Below are 13,951 nucleotides of genomic sequence, written 5' to 3'. Positions count from 1 at the left end.
ATCAATTCAATGCCTCCCTTCTCTCACATTTTTTCCCAATTACTCTGTTGCATGAACTTTTCTGTACAATGAATGCTGTTCATATTGAGGTGGAGTGCTCTTTGGAAACTGTGCTTTGCCTCAGTGGAAAAGGATTTTGGCTACTGAAGGATTCGGAGAATACTGTTATTTACGGCATCCTCCATAGAGTAATAAACCATGAAAAAGTCTCATTGAATCAAGCTACTTAAACACGCTAAGCAGAACAAGAAAGATAATTTTTTTTTTTTTTCTTTACCTGTTTCTTTGTGCTTTCCACAGCTGCTGGTACTGTATCGTGACCTTTATGCTCATCCATCACACACAAAAGACATATGCATTGTTGATCAGTTCGACAATACATCTCCAAATATTTGTCGTGATGAGGACAGATCTTCTCCTGAAGGTTGACGAAGGCTTCGATGAGCTTGTGTTTCTTCAAGGCGGGAGATTTGTAGTGTGCTTGAAGGTGATTTTGACAGTAAGATGCCAAACATACCAAACAACTCTTTACAGCTTTTTGTTTGATACTTGTACAGAAATCACAGGTCACATCACCTGGCACACAGTTGTCATAAATTTGAGAGTCGCCCAGAAGTTCCAGTTTCTTCAGCTTGTCCACCATGTCTGCCAGTATGGTATTTCTGTTCAAAACAGGCCTGGGGCTAAACGTCTGTCCGCACTGAGGACAGCTGAAGACCCCCAAATGATCATTTTTCCTCCAGTAATCATTAATGCATTCCATGCAGTAGCTGTGCCCACATGGAATGGCCACTGGATCTTTTAGCAAATCCAGGCAGATCGAACAGCAAAACTCTTCTGTATCCAGGAGCCCTTCCATTTTGGTGTATTCTTCTGTAGCAAAATGTATGAAATGATAAAGGTTCTGTCACTGAGAACCAGTTCCCTGTTTTGCACGGATGTTCCTGGGCCACACCCATAAGTTCTTCCTATTTAGATAACAGTGCGTGTCTGTTGCACTGAATATCAATATATATATATATATATATATATATATATATATATATATATATATATATATAAAAAGTCAAAAATGTACACACACCTTGCAGAATCTGCAAAATGTTAATAATTTTAACAAAATCATAGGCATCATACAAAATGCATGTTATTTTTTATTTAGTACTGACCTGAATAATCCATTAAGACCCGGGGGTGAAAACTTTTTTAATTTAAAGAACTTATTTATTCTTCTGGGAAACATGTAAGTATCTTCTGTAGCTTCTTAAAGGCAGTACTAAATGAAAAGAATATGATATTTAGGCATTATAAGAAAAATGTATACATCTTCATTCGGTTCAAAGGTTTTCACCCCCCGCCTCTTAATGCATCCATGAGCATTTGAACCTTCTGTAAATCATACCGTCATTGTTGAAATGGGTTAAAATACACAAAAATGCTGAAAAATGTTATGAAGCTACAAGAATACTGTTTGTGTGCAAAGAACACAAAAATAACGACTTTATTCTACAACTTCTTCTCTTCCGTTTTAGCCTTCAGCAACATTCTTGTGAACGGCCGGCGGGAAAAAAAATTGAATTAAGTAGTTATTTTTGTTTTCTTTTTGCACAAAAGTTTTCTTGTAGCTTCATAAAATTACGGATGAACTACTGATGTCACATGAACTATTTTAACAATGTCCTTACTACCTTTCTGGGCCTTCAATGTGGTAGTTGTGTTGCTGTCTATCCAGGATCAGAAAGCTCTCGGATTTCAAAAATATCTTAATTTGTGTTCTGAAGATAAATGAAGGTCTTACGGGTTAGTAATTGGATGAGTAATTATTGACAGATTTTTTTTTCTTTTTGGGTGAACTGTCCCTTGAATATTCTGTATACTTTTTGTATATCAACAGCTGTTTGATTTTTACTTCTCCTATTTAATTTTAGGAGAAACACATATCTGGCAAGGGTGATTCATAAATTCTGCACATTTGAACAATTGGTCCAAGTCCTGAGCTTCGAAAGACCTCTGAGGAATTAAATGTTCCTCTGGGTGAGTGCATTGTGTGTGAATGTTCTAGAATGTGATTCATTAGTTCAGGGACAGAGAGTTAACAGATGTTCCGTATCTTTTCACACAGGCGTAACTTTAAACAAAGACTGAGTAAATGGTAGGTAAGTCTGAATCACCGTATACAATAGTAAATGAGGCGAGAGCGCAGATGCGTAGATATCACGCTTGTTTCTTTTTCAAGGTTTTATTCAGAGCTAGATTACACATTCACACAACGCTGCGGTGTGTGCCCTTCTCCACTTAGCACAGAGCAAGAAACACAGTGTCACAAATGCTCTGTCGCTCTTTGATAATACAATGAAAACATTCTCATTCAAGCATCGAGGACTGTGTAACAGTCTGTGGCAGGCACATGCAGATCCCAGAGACTTACAGCACAGCAAACATTTCATTTTCTCTCTTATCGTGAGGTCTGCTGGTGTACAAAAGAACAGCAACAGTTTGACAAGAAAAACATGTATAGCATTTGCATATACTTGGCAAATCCACGTGTACACATATAGCAATATAAATCCAGTACAATGTGTATATAGGAATAACAATATATTCAATGTCTGCAATGATATGTCCAAATATACATTTATATTTCCCTTCATCGATAACGTGTCTCATGTGACAGAAGTTATGAATTAACTTTGCACTATTCAGTCCACCATATAAATGGTGTGACATATATTGGCCAAACAGCAAGGTTATGTACTGATACACATCAAGTATCACATCACACATATTAAGTGCAAACAGTTTTTCTGATACTGATTTCTTGAATGAACTGAAGGGTGTTACTGTTGATTGGCAGTTTGACATTCACTCATACTTACAAAGTTATATAAGCTAATAAAAGAATCCTTCATGCAAAGCAACATAAAGCACAATGAGCAAAAACAATATAAAAAGGTAAAATATAATATGTGAAACATGTACATAATAGTAGAAAAAAGACAAATTTTTGTCAAGCATATGTTATGCAAATTAAGGCAATTATATATTTGGTAACACTTTACAATATGGTGTCATTTGTTAACATTAGAACAATGAACAATATAGTACAGTATTAATTACAGGCCAAGCACCGAAGGGGAACTCTTCCTTTGAACCCTTGGCTCATGCCGAGTCAGATAAACACCAAAATTTAAAAATCACAAGGTTTAGTTTTTTGCAATTTTTAATAGTTTGTAAAACCTACTTTTTCGAACTCGTCCTAGGCGGTTTGTCTGACTTTCACCAAAATTGGCACAGATCATCTTCAGACCATGCTGGTAAAAAGTTATGGAATTCAAGTTGATTAGTCAAACCGTTCTCGAACAACGCTTGAACAAATTTTACGAAGAGCATGCAAAAATGGATGTGAGGCTATTATCTCTGCAACGGTTTGACATATTGAGACCAAATTTGGTTTATGTTATAACAAGCATGACCTGAGGCTATCTGCACAATTTCGGAGCAGCGCCACCTAGTGGTTAAAATATATGAAAAATGGCTATTTTTGCTCTGAATAGTTTGTCCATTCGGTGATTTGGAGTTGAAACATACCCAGTTTTCCCATGTCAGTAATTTTGGGTGTCGGCCATTATGAATTTTATAATAAAATGATATATTTTACGAACACATTGCTGTATCGTTACAAAACTCAGTGTCGTCAGCACTATTAAAACGTTTGGGGGCAAGTTACAAAGAAATTTCAGAATATAGTAAAAACATTTGATTAAATTGGCCTATTGTAATGAAAGTGATCTCAATATATTCCTTGGGTCAAGCTGAGAACATCGATACCAATTATGCCAAAATTTCTGTCCGCCATTTTGATTAATGTTAAATCTCGTGTCAATATTAGAAATGTTTTTTGTTCAATGCATTAATAAATTTGCTGGAAAGATGCCAAACTGCGTCTTAGGCTGTATCTCTGCAAAGATTTGACATATTGACACCAAACTTTGTGTATGCCATTGTCACCTCTGACCACGGCCCATCAGTTTGGTAACAGCACCACCTATTGGTCAAAAGTAATAAACCATTCATTAACCAATAATAATGGAATTTCCAAAAATACTAATAAATTTTGATTGCATTAGCTTTCTGTAATGAACTGGTCTCAAAATATTCCTTGGTTCGTGCCAATAGCATAGATACCAACTATGCCATAGTCGGGCAAATGTCTTGTCCTCCATTTTGATTTATGCTGAAAAATGACTTTTTGAACTTCTCCTTCAAAAAATTGTTGGTCTGATTTTTACTAAAATTGAGTCAGATCATCTTCAGACTGTGCTGACAAAAAGTTATGGATTTCGTGTTGATAGACAAAACCGTTTTTGTATGGCACTGCATCAAATTCGAGGCATGCCAGACTACGTCTGAGGATGTATCTCTGCAAAGCTTGGACATATTGACACCAAACTTTGTGTGCCATTGTCACCTCACACAGAACACACCACATCAATTTGATAACCTATTGGTCAAAAGTAATAACTCATTAAATCATATTACTAGTGGTTGTATTAATTTTTTTTTTTAGCTCTTTTGACTAAACTCGGCTTCAGTTACTCATTGCTGCAGTTAGTCTGATGCTTGTTTCTGTAGTGCTTGGCCCCTTAATTGCTGCTTGCAGCTATATTTAATCTTTGTTAACGTTAGTTAATAAAAACACTGTCCTTCAAACACAACTTGTGATTGGAATAATGCATTAGTAAATGCTGAAATTAACATTATCTTAGATTAATAAATGCTGTAGAAGTAATGTTCATTCTTAGTTCATGTTAACTAATGTTAACTAATGAGCCTTATTGCAAAGTGTTACCATATATTTTTATACACTACTGTTCAAAAGTTTGGGATCAGTCTGACCTTTTTAATACTTCTTTTAATACTTTTATTCTAAAAGTTACATTGACACTGTCAGTTACATTGATTAAAAGTGATAGTCAAGACTTTTATATTGTCAAAACAAATGCTGTTTTTTAACTTAACATACATCAAAAAATCCAGAAATCCAGATCATTGTTTCCACAAAAAATATTAGGAAACACAAATATTTTCAATAAGAAATGTTTTTGAGTACCAAATCAGCATATTAGAATGATTTCCGAAGGATCATGTGACACTAAAGACTGGAGATCACAGAAATAAATTACATTTAAAAAATATATTAAAATAGCAGTTATTTAACATTTTAATGATATTTCACAATATGTTTTCACCCTATAAAGCAGCCTTATAAAAAATCTTGAAAAAACTTACCAACCCCAACTTTTGAACGGTAGTATATAAATAAATATTATTCTTTATTGTATTACTTTGTAAAAAAGATTTACAATTATTTTGTCCATTTGTTATTGTGTAAACTTTTCAAAGTCTAACCTTTTTTGCCTTCTGTACACATGATTGCTAAACAGGCATGACAAAAAATATAGCTAACAGTGAATATAGTTTATGACCTTTTGTTTCAACATCGCTACTCTCCAACCCACTTCCCTCTTTTTTGCTTTTTGTTGTTTTGCCTTCTCCTTGTATGACTTTTCAATTCCTGCTGAACCCCTTAAACATTAACAAACACCAGCCTGGCCGAGTAGATGAGATCAGCCAGATAAAGAATTAAGTTGAGAGCGCTGAGGACCGAGATGGCCAGCAGCTTGTCCCACGGGCACAGGCCGATGCTGGTGCCACAGCTGTTGGGTCTGTGGCTCTGGCCTCCGTGCTTATTGTCGAACTTATAAATGGGCCAGATGATGGTGGCAGACAAATACAAGCCCACAGCCAGGAGGGCGTATGAGGACAGGAAGCGGGCAAAGGAGAAGGGCAGGCAACCTGTGCACTCTCCTACACACATCACGATAATGGCTGCCGACAAGATGAAGCAGATGCAGTACACGGCCAGGCACCAATTGGTTGCCACATTCTGGTCATACGATACAGGCTCGCTGATAAAGACGAATATGATGCATGCAACGAAGGTCTCGCACACTTTCAGCAGTCCTGGTGCTGTGGCCATGTAGCCGGCTACTTCTCCTGGACGGGCCTTACTCAGACTCACCTCGCTTAAGTACGCGATAGTGGCGAGGCAAGAAAATACGGTGGACACAATGCGGCAGTTGATCATCTCACTGCGACCGGCGTAGCCCTTCAGAAAGTAAAGGGGGAATATGATGGAGGCGGAGAGGCAGAGGAGGGAGGCGTAGCAGGCGAACGTGATCGGAAAGTTCTTCCATGAGAGGGGGGCGCGAGTCTGCAGGCCGAACATTTCCACTAAGATTATTAGGAGAGTTCCAACGAAACTGAAACTCCAGCAGAAAATGCACCAGTCACCCGTGCCGTGGGTTAGATATGCTCCATAAAGAGCTACACTGAACGCTACGCAGGCGAAAACCATGGCAGCCACACGGGCCCACAGGAGAGGCGAGGAACGCAACACCACCGGCATGATGGGCTCACAAAAGAAGATTTACAGGGCAGTTAATGTCAGCTGGGAGTAACAGGAAAAGATGTCCACTTTTACTCAGGGGCTTCTTGGTTGTCTAGGAGCAAATGAAGAAAAGGTAATCAGTCAGTTGTAAGAAAGAATTGTTTACACTCACATAATATGACCAAAAACATCTTATAGATATTTAACAGGAATAGTTGACCCAAAAAATCAAATGCTGCACACATGTATGACTTACTTTCTTCTTTGGAACACAAAGATACTGTATTTTGGCAAATGTCTGTGTGTTTTCTATGCAATGATATTTTGGACCCCATTGACTTACATTGTACGGGCAACAAAACAGTGCAGAAAAAAAATGAGAGCTGGAATACACTATTTAACTTTTGCACAGATTGTGCCCCGATTTGCAGTCTGACATGCAGACAAGTTGACACTAGTTGACAAAAGTCACAGCCAGTTTGTAGATTTTGGTCAAACAGAGTTGTCAGAAAATTGGTGTACGAAGGGCACAGACTTCACTTTTTTTTATCTTTGATTCCATCAAGTCAGAGGATATAAAACATGTTTGATAAATTGTGTCAATTTTTAAGCACTTAGCAGAAATGTTCTAAAATTGGCTCAAAATGTTGTTTACACTCTGCCATTTTCAACCCTTTAAAAAAGGAGTCTTTCGAAAATGCTGTAGACCCCTGTTTTAGTTTAAAAACTCTGGAGTTGTGTTTCAGGCTACGTTTACACTAATGCATTTTCATATTAAAACGCATAACTTTTGCTAAGGTCACACCTGTCATTTACACTACTCCAGCATTTTTCGACCCTCGAAAGGCTGCAGATACCATTTTAGTTTGAAAACTCCGGGGTTTGCTTTTTATTTTAAACGCATGACTTTTACAGTGGTTACACGTTTTTGTTTCTTAAAAAAGAGACTTTCAGAAACGCTGCAGACCCCGTTTTACATTTTATACTCTGGGTTCCGTTTCAGGCTACATTTATACTAGTACGTTTTCGCACGGTTATGCCTGTTGTTTACACTACTTAGGCATTTTCGACCGTCAAAAACTGAGACTTTAGAAAACACTGCAGACCCTGTTTTAGTTTGAAAACACAGAGGATGCATTTCAGGCTACGTTTACACTAGTGTGTTTTAATTTTAAAATGCATAACAGAGACTGTCGAAAGCGCTGCAGACCCCATTTTAGTCAAAAAACTCCGGAGTTGTGTTTCAGGCTACGTTTACACTAGTGCATTTTCGATTTACAACACATAACTTTTGCTACGGTTACACCTGTTGTTTACACCACTCTAGTGTTTTTTGACCCTCGAAAACGGAGACTTGCGAAAATGCTGCAGACCCTGTTTTAGTTTAAAAACTTTGGGGTTGCATTTCAGGCTATGTTTACACTAGAGCATTTTTGTTTTAAAATGAATAACTTTTGCTACGGTTACGCTTGTCGTTTACACTAGCCTAGCGTTTTCGACCCTCAAAAATGGAGACTTTTGAAAATGCTGCAGACGCCGTTTTAGTTTGAAAACTCTGGAGTTGCGTTTCAGGCTATGTTTACACGTTTTTGTTTTAAAAAGCATAACTTTTACTATGGTTATGCCTGTCATTCATACTACTCCAGTGTTTTTTGACCCTCGAAAACAGACTTACGAAAATGCCGCAGACCCCATTTTAATTTGCGTTTCAGGCTACGTTTACACTAGTGCGCCTTTTTTTTAAATGCATAACTTTTGCTACCGTTACGCCTGTCATTTCCACTATTCTAGCTTTTCGACCCTCGAAAACGTAGTTTTTTGAAAACGCTACGGACGCTATTTTAGTTTGAAAACTCTAGGGTTGCGTTTTAGTGTAGACGGACCAAAACGATGCCATGGCTGCCCACAGTCGCTCTGCATATCCTTGATGACCGTGTAAACAATAACATCATGCTCATTATGAATGGTCATGTGACATGCATTTTTGGTTGTGTAGTGTGGACAGAGATTGAAAACGCCAGTGTTGACGAGGATCTAAAAGTTTTCAAATGAAAACGCACCAGTGTAAACAGGAACTAAGATTCTATCCGGTTGGAGGATACCAAACAATTTGACATTTTGAGCCAATTTTAGAACACATATTGTTTTCATTTGTTGTGTGTCTCCTAGCAACCAGGCACATGTTTTTATGAATTTGTCTCGGAACAAAATGAAAGTCTAGTGTTTTCATAACACCTACTATTTTAAAATCTCTTCAGATTATAAAACTCATGTGTGTATGTATCATACAGGTTTGCAAAAAAATGAGTTTGATTAAATTATGACAGATTTGTAATTTTTGGCTATCACTTTAATATGTGAGTGAGATTGTTTACTTCTTAGTAATATAAGCAGAAGTCATCTGTGATGACAATAATTTCATTTTGGTCACATAAGTAGTTAAAATTCCTTGCCATGTCCATCTGAAACTTGTAGAATAATAAGCCACATATTCATGCAAATCAAATGGCCACATACTGAATAAATTGGTACTCTACAACAAAACGTCTCTGAGTGTCTTTTGGGATTCCAGTCTGGGAGTTAGTGAAATTATCTCTGTAATGTATTCCAGCTATTTAGACAAATGCGGCGCAAGCGAGACCTTTACTCAACCCTACAGTCCATCTGTCATCAACCTCTGTGGGAGGAGCCAGATAGGCTAACAATCGGAGCATTGAGACGCTCTCCCAGCCCTCCTACACAGTTCTGTAACAGCCAGGAATACCTCCTTCATCTTGTCGGAGAGGTTCATGTAAACAATGAAGGCATGCGTGTTTACATTTTCGGGTTAAGTAGATGGAAGAGGACGTGGTTAAGAAGTAGGGAGAAAAAGCATTAAAAAAAACGGCAAAAAAGCAAGACGCCATGCAGATAAATTCAAAGCCAAATACAGACAGACAGACAGCCAGCCAAGGGTTTTTAAAAAACGTGTCCTTTCACCTCACGACGAGTCATATTTTAAACACAGGCGAGAATAGCTTAGCTGTGAGTCATTTATCCCTCGCTCCCCCGTTTTTTTCCCCTCGCTCTGCCTCTCTTACACTCTTTCTCTGCCTAGTGTCAATTTTTCCAACTTGTTGATCTATTCCAGATGTTCTGCATCCCGTCAAACTGCAAAAAGAGAGGGAATTGCCTGTTTGGAGTTTTCCATACTGAATTTCCCCAACCTCTTTTTCCTCACTTGCTGTTCTACTCCACGCCCACCTTTCACAGCCTTTCTCTTTTTATTCATCTTTCATTCCTGCTAAAGAAACTGAATACTACCACTGGAAGGAAACCCCTTGCTTTTGACATCTCATGGCTTTTTAACATGAGATGAAATGCTGCTGAATCCAACGCATTGTAGCCCTACGATTACTCATCCTCTCCTTATGCAACAAAAGTTGCCCATGTCAAGGAAAAAAAATCTGAAAATAGACCTAAGGAAGCACATGTATGAGAAAACAGGACATGGCATGAGGTTGGAGAGCTGGACACAGAGCTATAGAGGAGGTCACGAGGATGTCTAAGACTAGCCATGAGACATAACTTAATTTTCTTCCTTTATCTGGTTACACCGCAGTTATTTTTCTGTGTAGAAAAAAAAAACAAGCTGTGGAAATCCGTTTTACCTGGCGCACTAAGAAGTAAAGAAAGGTAGCCTACCCTTTATTGACTGCCAACACATTTTCAGGTGGAAAAATTCACTTTGTGCATCAGAAACTATGTGAAAGACCAGAATGCAAACAGAAACACTAGTCTAAACTGAGCTTGAATGAAAAATACAAAATAAAATTCGTTATGTATTATGGAAGCAAGAAATTAAAACAGTTTGTATTAAAACCTAAGTCAAACAGCTAAAAGAACATGGCATAAAAATGACATTTAGCACAACATGAGATCATCATTCCAACAGACAGTGGCTGCTGTGGTGGGCGTGCCTCTACACGTGCCGCACCCATTAATACTGAATAAAATTTACTTCAAAATAATAATAATGATAATAAAAGAGAATGCTTATTGAAAAAAAACGTTTTAAAAGTCATTCTAAGATTTATGTCTCCGTCATTATTCGAACGCAATCATTTTTACACGAGCGCAACACGTGACGTGACAAATATAATATAAATATTTTACATTTTGTTTCATTTTATTTGTCAAATTGATCGCTATGGATACACACTATGCCAAAGTGAATTAAATTAAACAAATATATCGCTATCAGAATGCAGAACACAATAAAAAAAAGTCTATAGTTATATAATGAACGTCAGTCAGTATTCAAAGGTAAACATAAAGGTGCTGGATGCTCAAAGCGTCTGCTTTCTAAAATATGAAAATATGTAAACTACAAACTACAGTATTCTCTGCCTGTTTCTTACCGGCTTGTCCCGTTATCTGTCTCTCGAAGTGCTCAGTCTGAAACAAGTAGGCGCGGTCTTGGATCTGACTTTTCAATCAGTGAGGACACTTTAACCCAAGTTTATGAGGGATACCCTCCACCCACCCCCCCAATCCGCCCATTACATGCCAAATTAGGTAATATGTTCTCTCTCTCTCTCTCTCTCTCTCTCTCTCTCTCTCTCTCTCTCTCTCTCTCTCTCTCTCTTACAAACACACTCTCTTCTTCAGCCCTCGTAAACTGCAAATTCTCCTCACAAGAATTTCTAAGTATGATTTTCCTACTTTCTCATTTATACAGTTACTGGATTCAGCCAAAGAAAGTATTCAGTATTTACAGTGCCTTTTATAGTTGTACTGACTAAACTTAGCTAACTGAATTAACCAAAATAAACTAAAACTCATCACTACTTTTTATATTCCATCCCAGCAGACTTTAAAATATTTAAAAATCTGACTTACCTGAGGATCACCAAAGTGATCAGATAGTGCTACATCCTTGATAACAGTGGATGAAATGTTTAGAGCCTTACTGATGAGTAAATCAAGAGTGTGTCCACGATTGTGTGTAGGCCCATGCACATGCTGAATCATGTCAAAAGTGTTCAAAACCGTTATAATTTCTTTTGTGGTTTTGATTTCTGCATTTTCTATGTGAACATTAAAATCCCCTGCAATAGCAAAACAGTCAAACTCTGAACAAATCATTGATAGCAGTTCTGTGAACTCATCGGCGGTGACCGCTATCTCTGTTCCTGACGCGGCGGTGACCGCTATCTCTGTTCCGGACGCGGCGGTGACCGCTATCTCGGTTCCTGACGCGACCGTGACCGCTATCTCTGTTCCTGACGCGGCGGTGACCGCGCTCTCTGTTCCTGACGCGGCGGTGACCGCTATCTCTGTTCCGGACGCGGCGGTGACCGCTATCTCGGTTCCTGACGCGACCGTGACCGCTATTTCTGTTCCTGACGCGGCTGTGACCGCTATCTCTGTTCCTGACGCGGCCGTGACCGCGCTCTCTGTTCCGGACGCGGCGGTGACCGCTATCTCTGTTCCTGACGCGCCCGTGACCGCGCTCTCTGTTCCGGACGCGGCGGTGACCGCTATCTCTGTTCCTGACGCGGCGGTGACCGCTATCTCTGTTCCTGACGCGGCCGTGACCTCGCTCTCTGTTCCGGACGCGGCGGTGACCGCTATCTCTGTTCCTGACGCGGCGGTGACCGCTATCTCTGTTCCTGACGCGGCCGTGACCGCTATCTCTGTTCCTGACGCGGCGGTGACCGCTATCTCTGTTCCTGACGCGGCCGTGACCGCGCTCTCTGTTCCGGACGCGGCGGTGACCGCTATCTCTGTTCCTGACGCGGCGGTGACCGCGCTCTCTGTTCCTGACGCGGCGGTGACCGCGCTCTCTGTTCCTGACGCGGCGGTGACCGCTATCTCTGTTCCTGACGCGGCCGTGACCGCGCTCTCTGTTCCGGACGCGGCGGTGACCGCTATCTCTGTTCCTGACGCGGCCGTGACCGCTATCTCTGTTCCTGACGCGGCCGTGACCGCTATCTCTGTTCCGGACGCGGCGGTGACCGCTATCTCTGTTCCTGACGCGGCGGTGACCGCTATCTCTGTTCCGGACGCGGCGGTGACCGCTATCTCTGTTCCTGACGCGGCGGTGACCGCGCTGTCGGTTCCTGACGCGGCCGTGACCGCGCTCTCTGTTCCGGACGCGGCGGTGACCGCTATCTCTGTTCCTGACGCGGCGGTGACCGCGCTCTCTGTTCCTGACGCGGCGGTGACCGCTATCTCTGTTCCTGACGCGGCCGTGACCGCTATCTCTGTTCCGGACGCGGCGGTGACCGCTATCTCTGTTCCTGACGCGGCCGTGACCGCTATCTCTGTTCCTGACGCGGCCGTGACCGCTATCTCTGTTCCTGACGCGGCCGTGACCGCTATCTCTGTTCCTGATGCGGCCGTGATCGCGCTCTCTGTTCCGGACACGACGGTCGTTGAGGCGGCTGTGCCCGAGTGGATGGCGGCCATCTACGCACGTTGGGCAGCGGAGGACGCTCGTCTGGCGGCGGTTCCCGGGGCGGCGGCGACCGCTATCTCTGTTCCTGACGCGACCGTGACCGCGCTCTCTGTTCCGGACGTGGCGGGGACCACTATCTCTGTTCCGGACGCGGCGGTGACCGCGCTCTCTCTTCCGGACGCGGCGGTGACCGCTATCTCTGTTCCTGACGTGGCGGTGACCGCTATCTCTGTTTCTGACGCGGCGGTGACCGCTATCTCTGTTCCTGACACGGCTGTGACCGCGCTCTGTGTTCCTGACGCGGCGGAACACTTTTCTATTTTTCAATAGAAAAGCCTTTATGGGCTATTACAGCAAACAAACGCTTCCTATAATTGCTGACCAGCTTTTTGCATGTCTCCACTGGTAGTTTTGCCTATTCATCTTTAGCGATGAGCTCCAACTCTTTCAGGTTGGAGGGTCTCCTTGCCATCACCCTGATCTTTAGCTCCCTCCACAGATTCTCAGTTGGATTTAAGTCAGGACTCTGGCTGGGCCACTGCAAAACGTTAATGTTTTTGTTTGCTAACCATTTCTTCACCACTTTTGCTGTGTGTTTTGGGTCGTTGTCATGCTGAAATGTCCACTGGTGCCCAAGGCCAAGTTTCTCTGCAGACTGCCTGATGTTGTTGTTGAGAATTTTGATGTATTGCTCCTTTTTCATGGTGCTGTTTACTCTGATTAGGTTCCCTGGTCCACCGGCTGAAATATACCACCAAAACATTAGGTTCCCACCACCATGTTTGACAGTGGGGATGGTGTTCTTAGGGTTGAAGGCTTCTCCTTTTTTACGCCAAATGAAGGCTACATCATTGTGGCCAAACAATTACATTTTTGTTTCATCGGACCATAAAACCAGACCAGAAGTATTCTTCTTTGTCCAGATGAGCATTTGCAAAGGCCAAGCGGGCTTTTGTGTGCCATATCTGGAGAAGTGGTGTCCTCCTTGGTCTGCGTCCGTGGAACCCAACGATGTGCTGTGTCCATTGGACTGTCTGCCTTGAGATGTTGCCACCAGC

The 13,951-nt window shown here is 41.3% G+C and overlaps 2 protein-coding genes across 2 annotated transcripts; both read right to left on the bottom strand.

Moving 5' to 3' along the window:
* Positions 1 to 235: 235 nt before the first annotated feature.
* Positions 236 to 859, bottom strand: ftr66 (finTRIM family, member 66). Its single transcript, XM_073849373.1, has one exon. It carries the CDS (start codon positions 857 to 859, stop codon positions 236 to 238), a length of 624 nt encoding a protein of 207 aa, XP_073705474.1.
* A 4,728-nt stretch (positions 860 to 5,587) lies between these two features.
* On the bottom strand, positions 5,588 to 10,918 carry myadmb (myeloid associated differentiation marker b). Its single transcript, XM_073848546.1, has 2 exons — positions 10,852 to 10,918; positions 5,588 to 6,563 (listed from the first exon to the last, which is right to left on the bottom strand). The coding sequence occupies exon 2, from the start codon at positions 6,467 to 6,469 to the stop codon at positions 5,588 to 5,590; it is 882 nt and encodes a 293-aa protein (XP_073704647.1). The 5' UTR covers positions 6,470 to 6,563; positions 10,852 to 10,918.
* Between the last annotated feature and the right edge of the window lie 3,033 nt (positions 10,919 to 13,951).

Source organism: Garra rufa, chromosome 10 (assembly GCF_049309525.1).
Source record: "Garra rufa chromosome 10, GarRuf1.0, whole genome shotgun sequence".
Classification (NCBI taxonomy): domain Eukaryota; kingdom Metazoa; phylum Chordata; class Actinopteri; order Cypriniformes; family Cyprinidae; genus Garra; species Garra rufa.
The sequence above is the reverse complement of the archived record's forward strand: the minus strand, read 5'-3'. Positions and strand labels throughout refer to the sequence as shown.